Here is a 21455-nt window from a genome sequence, read left to right as displayed (position 1 = left end):
ACTTTTGGACTTTGCAATTATCTATCTAAAATACGCAAAAATGGAACGATTTCTTTGAGACTCTCGAGTTTTAGGTCTAAATTATGGAAATCTGATACGAAACATCAAAATTTGGGCTGCATTTACCATATTTTTATACAGAGCGCAGGCTTAAAACTGCTTAAACTAATAGCGATTTACACCTGTTCGCTAGTTTAAAAAAGCTTAAAAATACTGCTTTAGGCCTAAGCAAAACCGGCTGCTTGCAGTTAGCGATAATCTGTTGCGTAGGTTAGCGATTATCATACTAATTTTGTAAATGTAAACAAAGTGAAATGAAATTATAGCTTACCTTCGCATCTCTGCGTTTTTTCCCCTTGATTTCCTTCCTCAAATTCAGACCCATGCGATGAAGCTGTGTATTTTGTTTCTTTCCTCCATGAAGTGGCGATCAGATCACGAACAGTGCATACAGTGGTACGAGAAACAATTTACGCATCTTTGCGTACTTCATATAAGTCGGCGATATGCTTGATAATGTTTCCAAAAGGATCATCTCCATAGTGGTTACGCCACATCCATTCCTGTAGGTAGCTTTCGAAGAGATCTTTGGATGTTCCTGTACAAGGCATACTTCGTTTGACTCCCCACCATGTATTTTCAATGCGCTGGGTTTGCGCACCTGTGTCTGGGTCTACAAAGTTTAGGCTATGGTTAGCTGTGAGATGACTATACCCCTCGTCTTTTAGGCAATCGTAAGCTTTCTACATGTCACTCATCACGCGTGTCCCCGGCAATATGTGGGCGCGTATGATGGGCAAGAGTGTGTCTTTATCCCTTTGCGCTACCGGAACAAGAAAGCAGGCCTTGGTCTCGTGGCAGATGCCGCCGAAGACCCGCTGTCTTTCGATGTAGCGATTGTACTTCGTTTTGCTAAACTTGGACTCGTCAATCTCCACAGTCTTACTTGGTCCGCCTATTTGCCCCGCATGATGATTCATGATTCTGTCGGCACAAACCTCTCGGCAATAGTTATACCAATCTATCACCGTTTCTGTTGATGTGGTTTCGTCGTCTAGTGAGGTCTCGTGCACTGCTTGAGTAATAGTAAATTTGTGTACCCAAACGTACATTAGGGCTAATACTTTTTCAATGGACAGCCTGCTTCCAGAAAACCACGAGTTCTGGCACATTGATGCCATGCCATTGCATTTTCTTCTTGAACACGGCCATTAAAACCCATCTCGCGATGAAGCTCATTGCATCCATGTCAATGTATTGCTACAATTTTCCCGTGGGCACATAATTGACGACGCGAGCAGGTTGTGTTCCTTGCACCACTGTATGCACTGATTGTGATCTGCAAAAATTTTACACAATTTGAAAAAGTTTAGAGTAGACATTCCTAGTATAAAAACGGTAAACTGTAAATGTATCTTAAAACGAAAACATAATTAGAGGCAACAGGGAGAAAGAAATAAATCATGCCCCTTTATATTTACCAGGGAGCTAGTGATAAAACATGGGATGCGTTTTCGTGCAGCGTGAAACATGCTTTAAACAGAGGAATAATTCAATTGTAATGTAAATTTTTGGCAATGTGAACGAGTGAAGTAAAATAAAAATGATTTTTCGAGTGCAACTTCTCAACTGAACCTCATAGTGTAGTGGTGTGGAAGAGACTGGTAAGCAAGAGGTATGCAAAAGTAAGTGGTTCAAAACCTGCAGGGGTACAAGGTAAAAAAAGGAAAAAAAAAATGTGCAAGGAGCCTGGATAATATGGAGAAGAAGAAGAGAGAAGAATGGATCTAGGGGAAGAAGAGAATCAGCGAAAAGACAGCACGCAAAAGCACGCAATGAAATCCTCTTTTATTCATACAGTAAGTAGTAATTATCAATGTATACATTCAATACCTTCGGGAATTCCTATTGTCTTCAGAAACAAAAGAGCACATACATAATTAATAATTCTGCATGCATAATAAATGTATGGGGCTATACAGAAATCTTTCCGAATTATTATTTGGAAATTTGTGCAGACTGGAACTATAGACGTTTTCTCGTTCAATGCCATGTGACGAACAAGAAACGGTTACTTTACAGGATTTAACCGAGTTCCACACCTTTCTACTCGAGCAGCTCAAGTCCCACACTTCTGAGCTCTCTTCTAAGTTTGAGAAGGCTTCTATCGATGCCCAGTGCACATTATCTGTCTCTAAACAGCTCTAAGTCGAGAGTGTGCTCAAATTTTCCTATCCTGGAAACGAAAGGAAATGAAAGCTCAACCTTGAAGTTTTGGATCATCTCGAAAGCGTTTATAAGGCACTTATCATTCAAGACTTGGCGAAAGTGTCCCTACTTTTGAGCGACTCCATTAAACTCATCGTGGAATGCAACAGGAATATCCGAATTGCTGATTCTTCCGAAGGTGATTGGCTCACGGTCAAACATTACGAGAGTAATGCTGGTGCCCTTGTCTTGGAGGACAATAAAAGAATCTGCGGTGCTGAGAGGGAGGCTTTGAGAGTCAAGGCCCACACTCATGCCAAATGCCAAAATGCTGAACACGTGCAGGGAGGATATCCACCGTTTTCTCAGCCGTAGAGCCTTTGAGGACACTCCCAGCATAGTCAGTTCACTTTCTCAACAGCTCCCAGGTACCAGCAACCCCCAGATTCCTACAATCACCAACAAGGTGCCTGCCAGTTCTGTGGCTCCTCCGGACATTGATGGAGTAAGTGTCGCATCAGGCTTGCCCAAAGCTTGACCGCTGGAAATGTTGTTCACGCAGCCGGAGCAAGTCCCAGCACACCCATCACATGCTAACTCGCGTTCGTAGTCTCTTACGCAACCTGTCTTCAAGCATTTCAGATTTATTGAGCAGCGGCCAAGGAGCTTTTTCCACCGTCTGTCAACCTGATATATCCCAGGAGCTCATGACACTTATGTAAGATGAGTTTATTGGCAATTCTTCTCTAGCATTTTTTAAACAGAATTTGTATGAGTACAAGCAAGGTAGCGCTGCAGCGATAGTTAAGGGTCGACTAAGGGTGCACTTACCATTTTGGGTTGAGATTGGGGCACCTCCTTGGTTCGTAGATACTATCAGGTCAGGCTATGTTATCCCCTTTGAGACTTCTCTAGGTATTTGCTTGTCTAATAACAGATTGGCTCTAGAACATAGTGAGTATGGGTATTTTCTGGAACTACACATTGCAAATTGTTTACTGATTACGCACGTCTCTAGAAAGACACCAGTAATCATTTTTGGACCGCTGCAGCGCAATACCGTATTGCCTCGCCACAGCCTCATTGTACTCTTCTTTTAAGAACAAATGGTAGCTTTCGAGTAAAGCACCCTCATTAAAGTGGAACGTACCTCCTCCAAAACTCTTCCTAGTCCTGTCCAGGAATTTTACCTTGGAGTCAAATGCACTGGCTGGAATAACAATCCTCCTACTAAGTATTTCCAAAACAACAAAAGAAAGGACATTAGAAGGGAATTTACGTAAGAAAACATTCAGTTCAGTAGTTGGTAATACCCCCATAGATATGGAACCTCAATAGGCATTTCAAAGGTAAGTTTGGGTACAAAGAAATTGTAAGGCCTGTAAATGTTTCTCTAAAATATATCAAAAATAAAAGGTGGTGACCCAAAACCTACATGGGTGGAGATGATAAACATTTTTATTTGCTTATTTATTTATTCATTTATTTATTTTACTTGGTATATTAAGGCCTTTATATGCATATTGGTGTTATCAGAACTGTCAAATGCACAATCTGATTCAGCAGCCTACAAACAGTATGTACATGTTACATTACTGCAATTGGTTCAATATTTATTCTAAGTGTTACCATGTACATGTTACCGGGCACACCCCAGGGAATTTAGATGTCTATTTCTCACCCTAGGCACGCAGAAAGAGACAATTCCCAACCCCTGGGACTCCTCGTGGACCATGGTGATTATGCCATTCTGTGTATAATAGGCCTAACAATATTGCTCTCTGCACAATAGCAAATCCAGACGTTTTGTCAAAACCATAAAGGCTTTTAGGTTTTAAAGTGCTTCTGAATCAAATGAATGCTCTTAATAGAGCATTAAAATTTCTGGCTCATAACAGTTTAAATCAACTGACAGTTTCTTACAACCAGATATTTGAACAAAATATTTAATTCCATGGACAAACAGGCACCATCGTGTCAGTTATTTTCGTTTTGACCCAGCCCCCAGTCCCGGGACTGAGGGCTCGACTTGTCGTGGGGTTGTAGGGATTGAAGCATCTCTTTCGAGCATCTCTTTCTTCAGGGAATTTCTCGGGTGTGTTTTTAGGTGCTTAAGGGCACTGGCCCCCCTTTCCGGCCATGCATTTGAAACAGGCATAGAGAGGCAGATTTCTGGGACTTGTAACAGCAAGGGATAACTTCTATGGTAGGATTCTTTGTGCCTTAGGAACCTCTGTACGGCCCATTCTGTGGAAGTTGTAGAAGGCGAAGGAATAGCCTGATAGTCCTTGCTCCAGTCGGACAGCTCATACTTGAAGTTGTTTCATTCATCTTCCAGTTTAAGGCGTTTGCTGCTGTTCTCATCTCCACTAAAAAAGTGATTTGCAAGAGTTTGGATATTGTTTTGTCTATATCCTACAAACTCAATAGGCATGGAAAGTGGATCGAAGATATGGAAGGATGAAACGACTGGCAAAGAGTGCTGGACGTGTTGATCTATATTGTCTGTCAAGGCTGTCACATAGGTCGTGCATCTTTGCCTCTGTCTTCTTAATCTCATCTTCACTGAACTCTAGGCAAGCAAGTTTTCCAGTTGTTGTCTCCTTTAGGAACTCTTTGACAGTGGTGTTTTCTTGAACAAGACTTAAGCAAATCTTTAGATGCTTTGATGGCAGGAGAAATACGAGAAAAAGATATGGAGCCCTTTTGAAACACCTAAGAGTCGAGAGCACAGGCAGAACACATTTTAAGATATACAGAACACCAATGAAATCAGGTTTCTTCAACTTCTTAAGGAGGCCTATAGCTGTAGGGTTAGAGTCCTTGTTCTGGTACCATTGCAAGGTCTGAAGAAGGGCTGGCAAGTTTCGACACACTCTCTACAGAGTTATCCAGAAATAGCCATCTTGTTTGGCATGCTTTCTGTACCTTTGTTTTGAGTTTTACTTTGCTCTTTTCAGACATGCTTTCAAGTTCGTTCATCTCAGAAGAAATTTGCACGTAAACTGCTGACCTTGCTGCGGACTCCACAGCTGCCAAAGGACAGTTTCTACTTGCGATATTGGGGTCAGGTTGTCATTTGCATCATTGCAAGCAAGTGCGAGGCGATGGCAGATACAGTGGATGTTAACGAGGGTTGGGACTGTTTCCCTCAGCTTGGCTGCCACCCCATTGCGAGAGCCTGTCATGACACTTGCCCCATCACTGGCTAGACTGCTGAGCTTGTTGATTTCCAAACCATCTTTTGACAATTCTTCTCTGATTAGTTTCACAATGGTGGCTGCATTTGCTGATGTTGAGTTTTCCAGGACATTCTGAATGGACAGGAAATGGACCCCTGGTGCACCTGTGTCTGGGTTAGCAAACTGTATAAAAGATATCAACTGCTCTACCACGGAGACATCGGTGGCTTCATCCACCATCAGGCCATAGCTGTTTGCATTCTTTACCTTCTTTACTATTTCATCCTTCAAAGCTTGGCCCAGCAGCAAAAACAATTCTCGTCGTGAACCCTGAGATCTGTGATCAAAACGACGTATTTCAGGAATGCCAAGAATTTCCTCTAGTTCCAACAAAGATGTGAACTTGCGGTTAGCAATTTCTTCTCTGGCCAACCAATAAGCTGACAGGAAAGCATGGTGCAACACTGAATCTTTTGTCTGTGGCTGGGTTTTGAACTCTTTGTGAAAGTATGACACTCGTTTATTGTGCTCCCTCTGGATGACCATCTCATGTTGTCGTGAGCCACTGTGTCCATCTTTTCCAACCAGTGCACTCTTTTTAAAGCTTACAGCAGGGACCTGGTTAAACTTCTTTTGACAGTTAAATGGATTTTCATAATCGTGCATTCTGCACAGCAAGCAAGACATACTATTCCCTTCATATATGAGCCACCACAAACCGGTCTTCTCACAATATCCATCTTCTCTGTCAAGAATCAACTCATGCTTAAAACGACCATCACATAATTTCTTACAACCTTTGCATTTAGAAAAATAGTAAAGTTTTGGTAACTCTTTAAAATACTGGCTTATGAGCTCAATTGCACGAGAAGTAGGAACAGGTTTAGTTGAACGATGTGTTGGCTTGTTTTCAGAGTCCACAGGGGCTGCTGCTGAAGAAAAATGATAAACCATGGTTATTCTTGTTATATTTTGTACTTAATATGTTGGAGCAAAATAGTTCTCAACAATTACAAATGATTCATACCAACTTCAACACGAGCTTCACCACTTTGAAGTGTACTGTCATTACATCCTCCTTCATTCCCTGTGGTGTTTTGAAAAAATCCAACACAAAGGAATGATGAAAGATAGTTAGGACAATCCTGAGACTGAAACTCTCTCACACCAAAAAAAAAAAAACTGCTGTACCTTCGGATGCCAACGTACCAACAGGTATACTTGTGAGCTTAGAAGAACCCTCACTTTCTGTCAGAAGAATAAGCAAATACTGCAAGTTTAAAAGTTGTCTCTTACAGAAGTAAGCAGCTTGGCACTTGACATTGTTTCAATATTTCCAGTAAAAGGAGCCAACAAATTTACAGGGGTTTAATAAAGTGCTACTACAACAACATTAATGGTGATTGCTCTACTGAGTAAGAACCAGTTCAAAGAAACCTGTTGTAAGTGTGCTTTATGCATATCATGATTTCAAGCGTTAAAATCACAGAAATACAAAGTTTTTACATTATGCTTGTAATACATGCAAAAATGAATAAAAAGGTCCTTACCTTTGCTTTGCTCACTCGATGGAGAGTGAAAAAATGTGCTCAGCGATGTCTGTCTCGGTTTCTTTGGCGCGGACACCATTTTGGCACATGCGAAAGCCTGGGGTCTAGTCTTGTGAAAATGTCCCAGGCATTCCACGACTCTTCGATCTGCTGCGACTTTTTATACTTCCACCGAAAGGTTAACACATTTAAAACTCCAGAAATGTGGCTTTACTTAGGCTCAGACTTCTGAGCTGGATGTTTTACAATTATTTTTGCAGGATCCTGTTCTGTGAAAATGTTGCAGGCATTCCATGATTCTGCGATCAACTTCCATCGTGCCTGGGAAAGGTAAAGACATTTAAAACTCCTGAAATGCGTCTTTATTTCGACTCAGACGTTTGAGGTGGATGTCTCACAATTATTTTTGTGGGATCGTTTCCTTACTTTAAGTTTCTTACCAAAATTAACAGTCAAATGAGACAAAAGTAGCCAGCCAAAGATTAGTGAGTAGCCAGGTGAGTAGCTGGCTGTTTCAACCAGCTAGCGGCCCTTATTGACAGCACTGTGCTTACGCAATTGAATTTGAGTACACGAATTTACTAGCTATGTTATAATGCATGGTGAACCCATATATGCCGTCTGTGCTCGCCTCGTGCTTGCTTTTGCTTGCCAATTATTTATATTCAAGGTGAGAAATCTCTCTTTCTCTTCTAAATACAATTGAGTATGGCTCTGTGCCAACAAGTTGTAATTCAAGCAGATGTTCACAAATGTAGCCCAAGTTTTCCTTGCCACGTCCCCTTTATTGTGCAGATTTGGATTTTGAAAGAAAATTTTAAAGAAAAAGTTGGTGTAATGCTTAAGTCAGAATAAAAAACTGCTCAAGACATTCTATTTGGGTGCGAGAGGTGGGATATGGGCGAATGTATTGGTTGTTACGAGGATGGATAATTCCCATTTCCTGTTCATGTTAGGAAGAAGTACTATAGGAAGGAAAACTACAATGAGTAAAACCCCATTTATGACTTTTTTTTGCAGGAAACTGTACATGTGAATCAAGGAGATTTCATCTCGCATTTCATAGAGTATATCAATGGGTCATGAATGCAGAAGCCCAGCAAAAAAATAATTTTTGCTCAATAATCAAACTGCTGCACGCATGGCAGAAAAGGTTCTAGACAAGAATTACAAGAGCAAAATTGACCAACGCAAAGAAAGGAATGCTTCCCTGAAATAGATAGATAGGGAGATCCAATGGGGGTGAGGAGTGGGGGGGGGGGGGCGCTGATCAATATTTTCTTTTTTAGGAGTGTTGATATTTTCTTCTTCATTGTTTCTTTTTTACTAACATAACCCTCAAGATTTGATTTTTTTAAATATGCATTCCACCTAGATAAAGTGGAGCTTTCTTGAACCAATAGACCCTTGTCAAGGATTGTGCAAATGGTTGATACAGCTGTGCTGGAAAGGATGATCCTTGGAGGATACAAATGAGAAAATGGGAAATTTTCCCTACAGACGATTTCTCACGGACAGGGACTTCCATGAAATTCAGAAGATGTCCAAATTGAAACGATAATAATAATCAGTATATTAAATGCCAAAATCGGCTGGAAAAGCCAATTGTATTCAGAAGGACATAAAAATCAATTTGAAACCACTGAGGCCAAGAATGGACCAGCTGTGTTGTTCCTCCTCACTCCATTTTGCATATGACTTTTACTGAGTACACGGCAAGCTCAAAATTGACAACTTTTGACAGTCCGTCAGCCCCACCCACACACGCACATTTTTGATGTAAAAAAAGAGGTTGTAAAATTTGTCAGCCACACCTGAACAAACGGGCATCTTTGATGTTTTAAAAAGTTGTAAAATTGGTCAGCCCCTCCCAAGCACACCGGTGTCTTTGATGTTTTAAAGTTATAAAAATCCGTAAGCCCCACCCAAGCACACACAGGAAGAAAGCAAATGTTGGGTGACATTAGAGAACATAGTGTGTTGATAACTACTTAATAACCGAGAGTGAGGTCGTTACGGGAAAATCTCAAACTGAGGCCTTGCCGTATCGACCAAGCGATAGCAAGGTCAATACGGTAGGCTGAGGTTTGAGATTTTCCCGTAACAACCGAACGGTTGAGGTTATTAAGTTGTTTATTATATGGCTCATGAATTAAAGAAAAGAAAAAATTATTTGAGCGGAAGTCGTCAATTTACACATGGCGATGCACGTGTTTACCGATTCAGTCATCGTCTCAAACCCAGGGCAAAACTACACAGTCATTGAATTTCACCACTGTATTACGTCTTCCGTTAAAAGTACACATTTCTTTACGGGAAAAATGATTGTCCGAGCCTCAAAAAGGTATTTTAGTATCGTGGTGCCACAACTTGATGGGGGAGTTTTTCCGACTTTTGTGCCGAAACGTCAATGCACATGGAAAAGACAGAAAGTGCTTCAAAATAGTCCAAACCAACGGTCTTTCGGTGAAACAAAATACTAATGCTTCAGAATGCACTGCTTAAAATAACTCGATCTTCGCATTCGCTTTCGACTACATATTTTCGCCTTCATTCTGGGATTTATGGATTAATTTTTCAAGCTTTGTGAACATCTAAAACTTCTTGTAGTTATCAGAAACACTGCTACCAACAGAAACCGCCCGATTGTTGACATCTGATGATCCTGGAAGCTGATTTACACTTGCTTGTGTTAAAGAGAGGGAATCTATTTCATGAGAACTGTGACGGAGTTCAATATTTCGGAAATTGTTGTGACTAAGATGATAACTTATAAGTTTCCTCATGGTGTTCTGCTCAGGATGCATGACAGATCAGCCGATGGTGTTTTTTACTTAGCGATTTTAGCTTTACTTAAGACTCAGCAAACTTTGATTGTTTTTCCCTAGTGCCCGCCAAGGTTACCGGCTGGTAAGTCAAAAACGATTTCTACATAAATTTTATTAAGGAAAAATCCCTAAACTTCTAGCTACTCAGCATTAAATTTACTTCTCTTACTGTTTTTAATCGGCTTTCGTCATTTCAATGCGATTGAATTTTCCGAGCCGGGCTCTTTCTAATTTGCATAATCTGTAATCGGCCCATGGGCATTACGGCTGCATGATGACCGCTCAGATTTCGCTCTTAGCCAATCAGAGCGTGCGTTATATCGGCCACAAGCCAAAGCCATATAATAATGGGGTTTAATGCCTAAACAAAATCAGCCATAATGCGACCCTGCCCTTTGGTACCTGAAAATGAACGATTTATTCCATAAACGCAACAAAATTTATAACAATATTCATCTGCTCTTCGACCCGAACGTCCAGCTCACGTTTTTTCGTTTACAACATGTCATCACTCGGACCTAGTCTCCACTCGGTAAATAGGCAACGCGCCTTACACAAAATTTCAGTTCGGAACATCCTCCCGCCCGATGCAGGGAGTGCATCACTACATGTAACTTGTCAACCAAGTTCAATAGAGTTCAACTAAAATGTTCAACAAGGTCTCATAAAGTTCAATTAAGTTCAGCAGCTAAGTCAGCATCAGAGCTTTCAAACAGGTGTAACTGCTGTACTGGACGACGGGTAAGACTTCCAGATGAGGTCCGCAGGGTAACGGACCGGACAAGACCGTCACGGCCTGTGTGGGTGTCTTCCACTCGTGCACGTGACCACTGACCCCGAGCTACGCGATCCTCACTTACTAGGACCAAGTCACCTTTGCAGATTTCACGACCAATCTTGTACCATTTCTTGAGAGGTGTCAGGGATTTTAGGTACTCTGCATGCCAACGCTTCCAAAATCCATTTACAAGCTTCTGGTGATACTGAAAACGTTTGGTGAGGGCTCTTGAGGTCTGTTCTGAAACATGAGTGTCTTTAGTCGGACACGCTTGTAGATTCCTGCCAATCAAAATCTGTGCAGGGGTAATCACACTGTAGTCATCAGGGTCTGCACCAAGGTAAGTAAGAGGACGACTGTTCAGCTGTGCTTCAATTTCAGCTAAAATAGTAGTTAACTGCTCGGCATCCAACATTGCTTTGGCAAATAGTTTCTTCAGTGGCGTCTTGACACTCTTTACAAGACGTTCATAAAAGCCACCCCACCATGGGGCTTTTTCCACAATGAACTTCCACTGAATCTTCTTTTCAGACAAAGCACTTTGGGTCTGGTCTGATTCCAATACTCTCCAACATCGCTGTAGCTCCTTGTCAGCAGCCTTAAAAGTTTTTGCATTATCTGACCAAATAATGCTGCACATTCCTCTTCTTGCAATCATCCGTCTAAGAGCAAGGAGAAATCGCTGAGTTGTCATATCACATACCAACTCCAAGTGTATTGCACGGGTAACTGCACATGTAAATGAACAGATAGACTTTTTCACCACTGTCTTTCAAATACAAAGGACCAGCAAAGTCTAGACCCACGTTAGTGAACGGTGGTGCAGGCTTAATTCTGTCTTCAGGAAGTGGTGCCATCTGCTGACCAAAGGGTTTTGTTTGGTAATGGCGACAAATTAGACAGTTCCTTAGTGTCTGACGGACGGTCGATCGTCCCTTGATCACCCAAAATCTCTGTCGCAAAAGTGACAAAGTGTGTTCAACTCCAGCATGTAGTTCACGGCTGTGAATATCATCAATTAACGACTTAACAACAGGATGGTTAGAAGGCAGGATAATAGGATGTTTCTCCTCTTCTGCCAACAGTGACTTGTGAATTCTTCCTCCAACATGAAGAAAATGACTAGTCGGACACATAAACGGGTTTAAATTGGCAAGGTTGCTGTCCTTCACTGGACCATGCTGTTTACATGACGCAATTTCTTCAGGAAAACCTGCTTCTTGTACATGAGATATCAACCATTCTTCTGCATTTTGTATCTCTAAACCAGTTAAAGGGCTGTCAATTCTTTCCTCTTCTTTCACTCTTAAGTTGCTAACGAATCTTCTGATCCAAGCAACAGTTCTTAGCAAGCGACTATACTTGCTGAATCTTGTGAAGTCAATAAACGGCTCTTTGGGTTGCACAACACAACTGACACTAGCTTTACTCTTCCTCTCTGGGTTAACAATTTCACTGGAGGGTTTTGACCTTAAATCCTCGGGCCAATCTTTTTCGGACTCTTGCAACCAAGAGGGTCCTTTCCACCACAAATGACTCTCTCGTAACTGACTTGCAGATAAACCTCGGGTAGGTAGATCAGCTGGGTTCTGCGGTCCTGGACAATACCTCCAAACACTGGGATCCAGCAACGACTGAATTTCAATAACACGATTAGCAACAAATGGTTTCCACTGTGAGGCTGCTCCTCTAATCCAGTGTAACGTTGAAGAATTGTCTGTCCAACAAACAATGCGGCTAATGGGACAATCTATTGCACCTTTGACATAGGTGCAAAGTCTAGCAGTAATTACAGCAGCCATCAACTCTAAGTGCGGTAGGGTAATCTTCCTTACAGGAGCCACTCAGGTCTTGGACATCACAATACTGGTAGATACCCTTCCATCTTCACAAACAACTCTCAGATAAACTGCAGAGGCATAAGCAACTTCTGACGCATCACCAAATGCGTGTAGCTCTACTTTGGGGTTCTGACCTAATGGCAAATCAGTGTAACATCTAGAAATTTGAAGGTGTCCAAGTTCAGAAATCTCTTGAACCCACTGATTCCATTTCGATGAGACTTCCATGGGAATTTCCTCATCCCATCCAACACCCTTGGTCCACAAGCTTTGAAGAATTAATTTTGACCTCACTGAAAAGGGTGCGATTAGACCAATCGGATCAAATATCTTTGCTGCTAAAGACGCCACCTTTCTTTTAGTGTACACTGTCTTTGATCTCGACTTAACAATGTCCACATCAATTGTAAAGACAAGGTTGTCAGTAAGTGTATTCCACTTTAATCCTAATGCTATTGTGATTGGATGTGCTTCTGCTAGATCACTTTCCAGGCTGACAAGACTAACTGCTGCTCTGTCCCTCTCTGGTATGGCCTCCATAAGCTCAGATGAATTGCTTGACCATTTTGTCAAATTAAAGGCAGCTTTCTGCATAAGCTCAGTAGCACTTCGCTGTAATTTCAGCGTTTCCTGCACATTGTCTCTCCCTGAAGCAAAGTCATCAACATAAGTGTTCCTCAAGATTTCATTTGATGCAACAGGGAATGTTTCTTTACACCTTTTCACATGCTCTTGAATAGTGCCAATGGCAAGAAACGGACTGGAAACAACTCCAAATGTGACCCTTGTCATTCTGTAAATCTTAGGCGTGGCCTTGGGGTCCAAATCTCTCCACAGATACCGGTGTGAATCTCTGTCTTCTTCTTTTAACCGAATCTGCAAGAACATCTTCTCTATGTCACCCATGATACCAACATAATGCTTTCGAAAACGCAGAAGAATTCCGACCAAATCTGGCTGTAATGCTGGGCCTGGCTCTAAGCAGCTGTTCAGAGAGACACCATTGCTATCTTTCGCTGATGCATCAAACACAACTCTTGTCTTGGTTGTCTGCTTGTCTTCCCTGATGATCGCATGATGAGGGAGATAGAACACCGGACGCCCATCTGTTGGTGTAATTTCATCACAAGGTACTTCTTCAGCAACACCATTCTCAACATACTTGTTAACCGCTTCTCTGTACGATGCAGCTTTCACTGGCTCATGGAGCAGCTTCTTTTCTAGATTGTACAACCTACTTTCCGCTTGCCGGTAATTATCTTTCAATGAAATGCAATCTTCCTTCCATGGTAAGGATACTTCATAGCGACCATCATTGTATGTTAGTGTCTCTTTAAACTTCTTCAAGACCACATCTTCTGCATGAGTAGTAGAAATTGAACTTTCAGCAAGTCTGACACCAATGGACTCCAAATCCCAGAACTTTTGAAGTGTTTCATTCAATTGTTCTTCAACACTAATTTGAACATTCATAGACACAGTGCATTCTTGGCCATGACCACCTGTTGGCCCACAGAAGACCCAACCCAAAGTTGTGCGAACTGCAACTGGCTCACGGGAACCCCCTCTTACAATGTCTCTTGTCACAAAGGAATAATAGAAATCCAAGCCAATAAGCACATCAATCTCTTGTTCCTCTCTAGGGAATTCTTCAGGAAATGCTATGTTTCGAAGGTGACACCATCTTGTTGGATGAATATCCACAGCTTCAGCTGGCCGGCATATTAATGGTGTAGTAAGTGCCTCAATACATTGAGGCTGTCCAGATTTGTCAATAGGTGCCACAGTAAATGCAGTTCTCTTCCACAAAGTGCTCTTGGTGGCCTCTCCACCAAATCCAGAAACAGCAATTTTGACACTCTTCCCATCAAGACCAAGCTCATCAATTACACTCTGCCGAACAAACGACGTTTGAGAACCAGGATCAAAGAAACATCTCACAACTTTTGAACACCCATTTGATCCACACAAAATAGCTGGTATGGTCTGCAGGATCACTTTTCCACCTGAGCTCACTGCAACAGAATTTGCCACAACTGAGGACGGCAAAGCAGGACCTGACGACGAGGGTAGTAATTCCGGGGCTGATTCCACCTCGACTTCTTCCAAGGGAGGACGAGCTGAATCCTGATGCAGGAGACTGTGATGTCTACCTTGGCAATGCTTGCATGGAGGTTTCTGGCACACTTCGGCTCTATGACCAGGTTCAAGGCATCGGAAACACAGGCCTTTAGACGTTGCTTTTCTGAATCTTTCTTTCACAGGTAATGACAGAAAAGTGACACATGACTTCAAACCATGGTTTTTGTAGCAAATGACACACTTGCCCTCTTGCGTTGCCGCACATAATGCAGAGGTGGATAATTTTTGTGACCGGTTAAACTTGAAACGGTTTTCACGATTTCCAAGATTTTCCTTTGCCGGAGCTTTGGAATCAAGAGAAGGAGGCTGTGAAGACTCTTTAGCTCTTATCAATTGCTCCAAGAAAGTAAACAGTATTTTCACTTCCACACAGTCCTGTTTAGCTTTCTCCTCATTAAGCTCCAATTCCCATTTTTCCACAACTTTTTTTGGCAGCTTGTCAACTATTAGAGGCACAAGAACTGGAGCCAAAGTTTCAGAATTAAACTTTTCACCAAAGGACTCAACAGAGCGAACGTGACCTATCACTTCATCGTAGAATTTACGCATGGAGGTTGCATCATCAGAGCTCAAACGTGGCAAATGGATCAAGGATCTTACATGTGCATCAAGTATTAACCTTGCATGCCCGAATCTTTCCTTCAAGATTTCCAAAACTGGCTTGTAATTCGCTTGTACCACTGCAAAACCTTTCACCGCTTCAGCAGCCGAACCCTTTAGCGATCTCATCAAGTACTCTAATTTTTGGACATCTGCCAACGACGGATTGTCAACCACTGAAACTTTTATCGACTGATAATAGGGTTGCCAGCTCAAAACATTTCCGTCAAAGGTTGGTAGATTAATCTTGGGTAGCTTAACTTGTACTTGAGAGGACGACTGGGATACGGGTGGATTGCTTCCTAACAATTGTACTTCGGGAACTTGTTTACTTGCCAAATAACTTGTCATTTTGGCCATGCTTTCAATTACACGCGCTTCGTATTCATTATGGCTCTCACATTCCGCCTCGATCTCTTCATCCTCTAACATTGTGCACATCGTGGCTGGCACTTCCTGCAAGTCACTCCACTTACTTGCGACATTATCTTTCAACACTTGAACTCGTGCATAATTATCTTGTTGTGACAGGGCTTCGTCGATTAACTTCAACGTGTCTGTGACAGATTTTCTCAGGAATTTTCTCTTTTTCTTGATAGCTTCTAAATCTTTCGACATTTTGAAAGCCCAAAAATTTTACTAACCTCATATAATCGCAACAATTACAGGTCTGCACATTCACAGAAGTTCCTCTCGTTCAAAGTGCTGATGCAATACACATGTGGTTTGTTTGGCGCCAAATCGCCGATATGCGAAAACCAACTTCTTCGCAGTAATAAACGGATCCAACTCTCCTTTTGCTCGACCAATCGTCGAAACTGTTTCTCCAAATCCAATATCCGGCTCGAAGGACCATGAAAATGAACGATTTATTCCATAAACGCAACAAAATTTATAACAATATTCATCTGCTCTTCGACCCGAACGTCCAGCTCACGTTTTTTCGTTTACAACATGTCATCACTCGGACCTAGTCTCCACTCGGTAAATAGGCAACGCGCCTTACACAAAATGAACACAAAATTTCAGTTCGGAACAGTACCATCATGATATCCTAAACATGTACTCTTCCCTTGTCTTGTTTCTGGTCTATTTCAGTTGTCAATATGTCAGACAATGACAGTTAGTTGCTGCTAGTTCAACCCTACTGTTTCACTAAAAGTTTTTCTTTCCAGTTGCTGTTGACTGCAAGTAGTCTTAATTTTAAACATTTTCTTGAGTTTTCTTTGCTTCCAATATCGTTTTCAGCTTTTCAAAGTAACATTAAAAATTGGTGACATAGCTCTTTTAAATAGGGTCAGAGTTTAAGACCCTTCACGACACACACCTGTCCAAAATTTATGGGAGTAAAGTAACTGGCATGAAACCAAGAAACTACTGACCCCAGTTGTTCAGATAGCGGATAACTTGCTATGGCTGTGGAGAATTCATCGAACGGTTAAAAATGTCTGAGCTCAAATACATTTTATGCACTGAATTGCACCTCTTCGCTGGATAAGGCTATTTACTCTTAAAACAAAGAGTTTTTTGGTGTTAATTTGTTATGTGAACTAACTTGGGGGTCGGGAGAGGGTGATGGCTGTGGCTTATCTAGGGCAGGAGGATGGGCTCCTTTTTTTATTTTATTTATTTATGTATTTATTTTTTGTTTGATTGATCGATTTTTATCCACGTCATTTTAAATATTTATACAGAATTACCTGACCTGCAGATAGCTGATCTAGGCTGGCTGAGAAATAAGGAAGACTGCTAAAAAATTATATTGCTAGAAAAGACAAGTCAAGTTCAAAACGAGAACAACATTAAAGAAGGAAAAGAAAAGCTGAATAAGGAGCTGATTTAAGTAGCAAATAAAAGACAAAGGGACGTGCTATCGTCTTATGGCTCCTGTCTAGGGCTAGTTTTGAAATGTTAATCCTCCAGCACTGTGATGGGCAATCAAAATGTTTTAGTGGCTGCCGCTGGTCTCAATCGCCCTCCATTTTTTTGCAGCTTTATATTCGCCTCGCTCTGCCGTACTATTGCGCCCCATTTACTGTCTGAATACCTGGAACGGGCTATGAATTTAAGTCAACTTTTGTGTCAAAATTAAAGAAATGCTAAAACGATTGACATTTATCGATGTGCATTCGATTTTGAATTTACAAATTTATGTTGAAGTCTGTTGACTTGACATAAGCAATTGAGCTCATGCCATTTCAGGCTTTCTTTATGTTTATATGCAACTTTGTGTCTCTTAAAAAAAGGTGAAGAGGAAATCAACTAATCCAAGCAATGAGCACACCAAAGCTTCGATTTGCTGCTGTGAGCAATGTGCTCTTTCGCTATTATCAGTGTTTTACCTTATTTTAATTAAACCAGGTTTTCGTGGATGTTCAGATGTCTTAATTGTAGGGAGTTTGACTGAACCCCCTAAACACCCCTATATCTGCCCCAGAAATGGGTATAGGTATGTACTTGACGAGAGTTGAGTAACAATATGATGCTTAAAAAACGAAATTTCCTTTTACCAATGTCAAAACCTTATTCACAATGTAAGTTAAGCAATCAAAAACGAATGATTCAAACTGATAAACAATACATATTTTCATATGCGCCTGTCATTCGAGTGTTCTTAAGGTAACTAATTCTGCATAGGAATAATTGGTTGTGGTTTGAAAATAGAAAAAATTTTTTCTGAAAAGAAAAGCCTTGGCAGAAGGCATCTCTTTTATGTCTGTTGATATTAATGATTAGTAAATGTAGTAAATGGTTTGAACCCAGGAGTATCGGTAGTTCATATAGTGTGATTGTCCAGGTGAGTGTAGTTCTCAAAAGAACTGTTGTTGGTGACTGATGTTTTGACAACCTGAACAGAAGCCATCTTCAGAGTCAAGGGAACAGTGTTTGTCAGTCTATGATGTTATAAGTCTGGTCCATTGAACATGGTTGGTCAGTAGAGCCATGATGTTATTGGCTGAAAGACTCCTGTAAAGTTTTACAACAGAAATTTTTTAAGAAAGCTAATTTTGATGCACTAAGACAAGCAATCTCAGTTACTCCTCTGGACATGGGGTTTGATGAAAGTGATGTGGATCTAGGTTGGGAAAGTTGGCGTGATGTATTCTTGAATGCTGTTGAGTCGTGTATACCAAAGATCAAACTTAGGGATGATCAAGATGGATTGATGGTGAAATTATCAAACTATTGAGGAACAAGAAATGGCTATTGAGACAAGCAAAACAGTCAAATTCGGCTGTGCATTGGGACAATTACAGGTCAATATGTAAACAAATCGAAACTGCCACAAAACGTAAATACCACGAGTTCCTAAAGGATCTGCAATCCAATCTGAAGGATATTCCAAAAAAGTTCTGGAGCTTTTATAGATCAAAAACAAACTCTGCAAGACTTCCTAAAGTTGTTTACTTTGGTACTATTAAAGCCTCAACTCCTGCAGCCAAGGGAAATCTATTTAATCACTTTTTTGCCTCCATGTTTTTGAAGACTGATTTGCATAAAGTAGAAACAACCACTTTTACTGTACAGGATGATAAATTGTATTCTATTCGAGCAACCGTCGAGGAAGTGTTAAAAGCGCTGAAAAACTCTGATCCATCAAAGGGATGTGGCCCTGATCCAATACAGGGCAGAGTATTACAGGAATGTGTTGGCTGTATCCCACAGGATTGGAAGCGTGCAAATATTGTTCCTGTCTTTAAAAAAGGTGACAGCGAAGACGTATGTAGCTATAGAGCAATTTCACTGCTAAGCCTTATCTCCAAGATTGCTGAGCACGTTGTTTTTTCTCGTTTCTCCAACTTTATTGCCGACAAAATCTACCCCATGCAGCATGGTTTTGTCAAAGGACGTTCTACTGTCACTCAGCTCCTGAATATGGTACATTTTATGGTCAGAACAATCGACCATGGTGAACAAACTGATGTCACTTTCTTGAATTTTTCAAAAGCCTTTGATTCAGTATCTCATGCACACCTGATCAGAAAACTGGATTAGTCTGGAATTAAGGGACCATTGTTACATTGGTTTATAGGTCATCTTGGCAATAGGCTGCAGCGTGTGGAAATAGATGGCGAGAGTTCAGATTGGTTACCTGTTACATCAGGGGTCCCACAGGGTTCTCTCCTAGGACCTACTTTATTTGTGTTATTTATTAATGATATGCAAAGTGTGTTATCCCACTCAAGTACATTGGCTTTATTTGCTGACGATGCTAAGTGCTTCCGTGTTATAAGATCTCACACTGACTGCCTTGCTACAAGACAACATTGGCAAGCTGGTTGACTGGAGTGACAACTGGAAGCTGGCCTTCAATATTGACAAATGTTCTTTCTGCACAGTAACAAGGAAGCTCAACCCTGTAATTTGAAACTATGAAATGGGAGGGAAGATTCTTAGCAGGGTGGGAGCCCAGTGCAATCTTGGGGTACTTATGTGATCACATTCACGCCCAGGTGAATAAGGCTAACAAAATCACAGTAAATTTCATACCTTAATAGCGGAGCTCCGGCGGCCCAAAGGGCCGCCAAGCAAAGCCCCATACTCATACAGGAAAGAAAAGGAAACCCATGAGTTGATTTTCTCATGGTTATCATGGCAAGCGGTATTGCTCGTGGGCGCGTACGCACGACGGCGACGACGACAGAGTCGCGCAACATGGCGGCCATACTCCAAATAATAGGTTGACAGACATGGAGCCTTTGTTTACCGTGTACCTTTTTGATATTGGACATCCATGTTATGATCAATTGACACCTGTCAAAAGAAGGTATCCGCTGACGAGTATCACATGACCATATTGTGGGCTCAAGTTTACAGCTCATCAAGGTCGCGTGGTTTTTTGAAGTTGACTGCTGACCAAGTGCTGGTTTTTTGATTGGATCGTGGGCTCTTTTCAGGTTAACTTGTTGAAAACAGGGCAGGATTGTTCGGAAGCCAGTTAACGCTAACCCAGGATTAAAAGTTAACCGAATTATAACTTTTTCTTCTATACAAATGTTTTTTGCTGCTTTGTTTTGTGTATATAGTTATTATTAAAACTCAAAACAGAAGGCCAAACAATATACAGAAAACCTCGCCGCAAAGTTACAAAACTCAAATCAAAATTCTACCTTTTCCTGGGTCATTTGGCTCTGAACAACCCGGCCCAAGAGCTATGCTTTTAGGCTGTCCTAAATCTATATATTAAGCCGTTCTATAAGTTCAAACTGGTGGGTATCTCCTTGGATTGCACGCGAGAACAGATTAAAATCTGCCACAGTCAGTGTGTTTACATAGCCATCGCTTGTGTCAAAGCTCATTTGTATAACCTTAGCACCCAGTGAAAATACATCTTCCGTTCAGGTTCGTTTGTTGACCTTCTGAGTAGTGGCAAAAAGCTTCCTTTAATACTTGTGTACACTCTAGATCCAGTTTTGAGGTGAAGGTTGCGTTAAAGTTGATCAATTCTCAAGACTTGCGAGACTCCAAAAGTAAATAATGGCGCTGGTCTGCAGAAATTAACCGTAGCCGTCATCCTGACCCTTCAATAAACTCTGCCGCAGAGGTAGCACTAGGAGAAGAGGAAAATCGTAAGTTTTCATTTACCGTTTAATGGCAACTAAATCCTGTATTACTTTCAAGACTACTGGGAGCTTGAGGGCTATATGCCCGAATTTGAAAAACAACAACAACGAACACTTGCTGGTTGCATTGCCGCTGGGGAATGAACCTGAAGGAACATGACATGCTTGAATGTAACGATGTTTTGCGTTGATTGATGGGCTTTACTTCTGTTTTATGCTTGATGCTTGTCTTCTCGTATCTTGCACAGCGCATAAAATAAACTTTGGGATCTGTTTATCGGGCCATTTATACAACAAAAGCTGCAGCGGCTTCATCAAAATGTCACACAAGTTGTAACGTGACCAATTCCCCGGGAGGGGGATAGTCCCTTATATGGGCTATATAGGTATCTGTATGTGAGGCCCCAAAGGGTAGGGTTTTTCAGCCGTTTGGGTCGTAAATAGGGTATCGATTTTGGCTGTTTTGGTCATAAACTGGGTATGGTTTTAGCACTCTAGTCTTGAATTGGGTATGTTTCTTAGCAGAAGCTACTTTTTCATCATCATGAAGGCAACAGGGTTCTGGTGAAAGCGAATCAGGATACCAAGCAGGCTGTTTGTTAGTTCAGGTCCTGAAAGTAGCATCTTGTTCAAGGACATTCCATTGGTCTCTGCAGCAGAATCGAAGACAACACGGATCTTATGTGGCTTTTGGGGATGGTAGACTCCAAAATGGGGAAGATACCACCGATGATTTGACTGAGGTGTCTCTGTCTGGTACTG

At 41.4% G+C, this 21455-nt stretch overlaps 1 protein-coding gene across 1 annotated transcript in view; it reads right to left on the bottom strand.

Annotated features, from left to right (window-relative positions):
• Window positions 1–8866, bottom strand: part of LOC145499697 (uncharacterized) — a 12597-nt gene extending 3731 nt beyond the window's left edge. Inside the window, exon 1 of the mRNA XM_081479222.1 lies at window positions 1–8866. This exon is cut by the window's left edge and continues 1363 nt beyond it. Within this exon, the coding sequence (XP_081335348.1) occupies window positions 5187–6344 (1158 nt within the window). The 5' untranslated portion in view covers window positions 6345–8866 and the 3' untranslated portion in view covers window positions 1–5186.
• Between the last annotated feature and the right edge of the window lie 12589 nt (window positions 8867–21455).

The sequence above is a fragment of the Orbicella franksi genome, chromosome 10 (assembly GCF_964199315.1).
Source record: "Orbicella franksi chromosome 10, jaOrbFran1.1, whole genome shotgun sequence".
Taxonomy (NCBI): domain Eukaryota; kingdom Metazoa; phylum Cnidaria; class Anthozoa; order Scleractinia; family Merulinidae; genus Orbicella; species Orbicella franksi.
The sequence above is the reverse complement of the archived record's forward strand: the minus strand, read 5'-3'. Positions and strand labels throughout refer to the sequence as shown.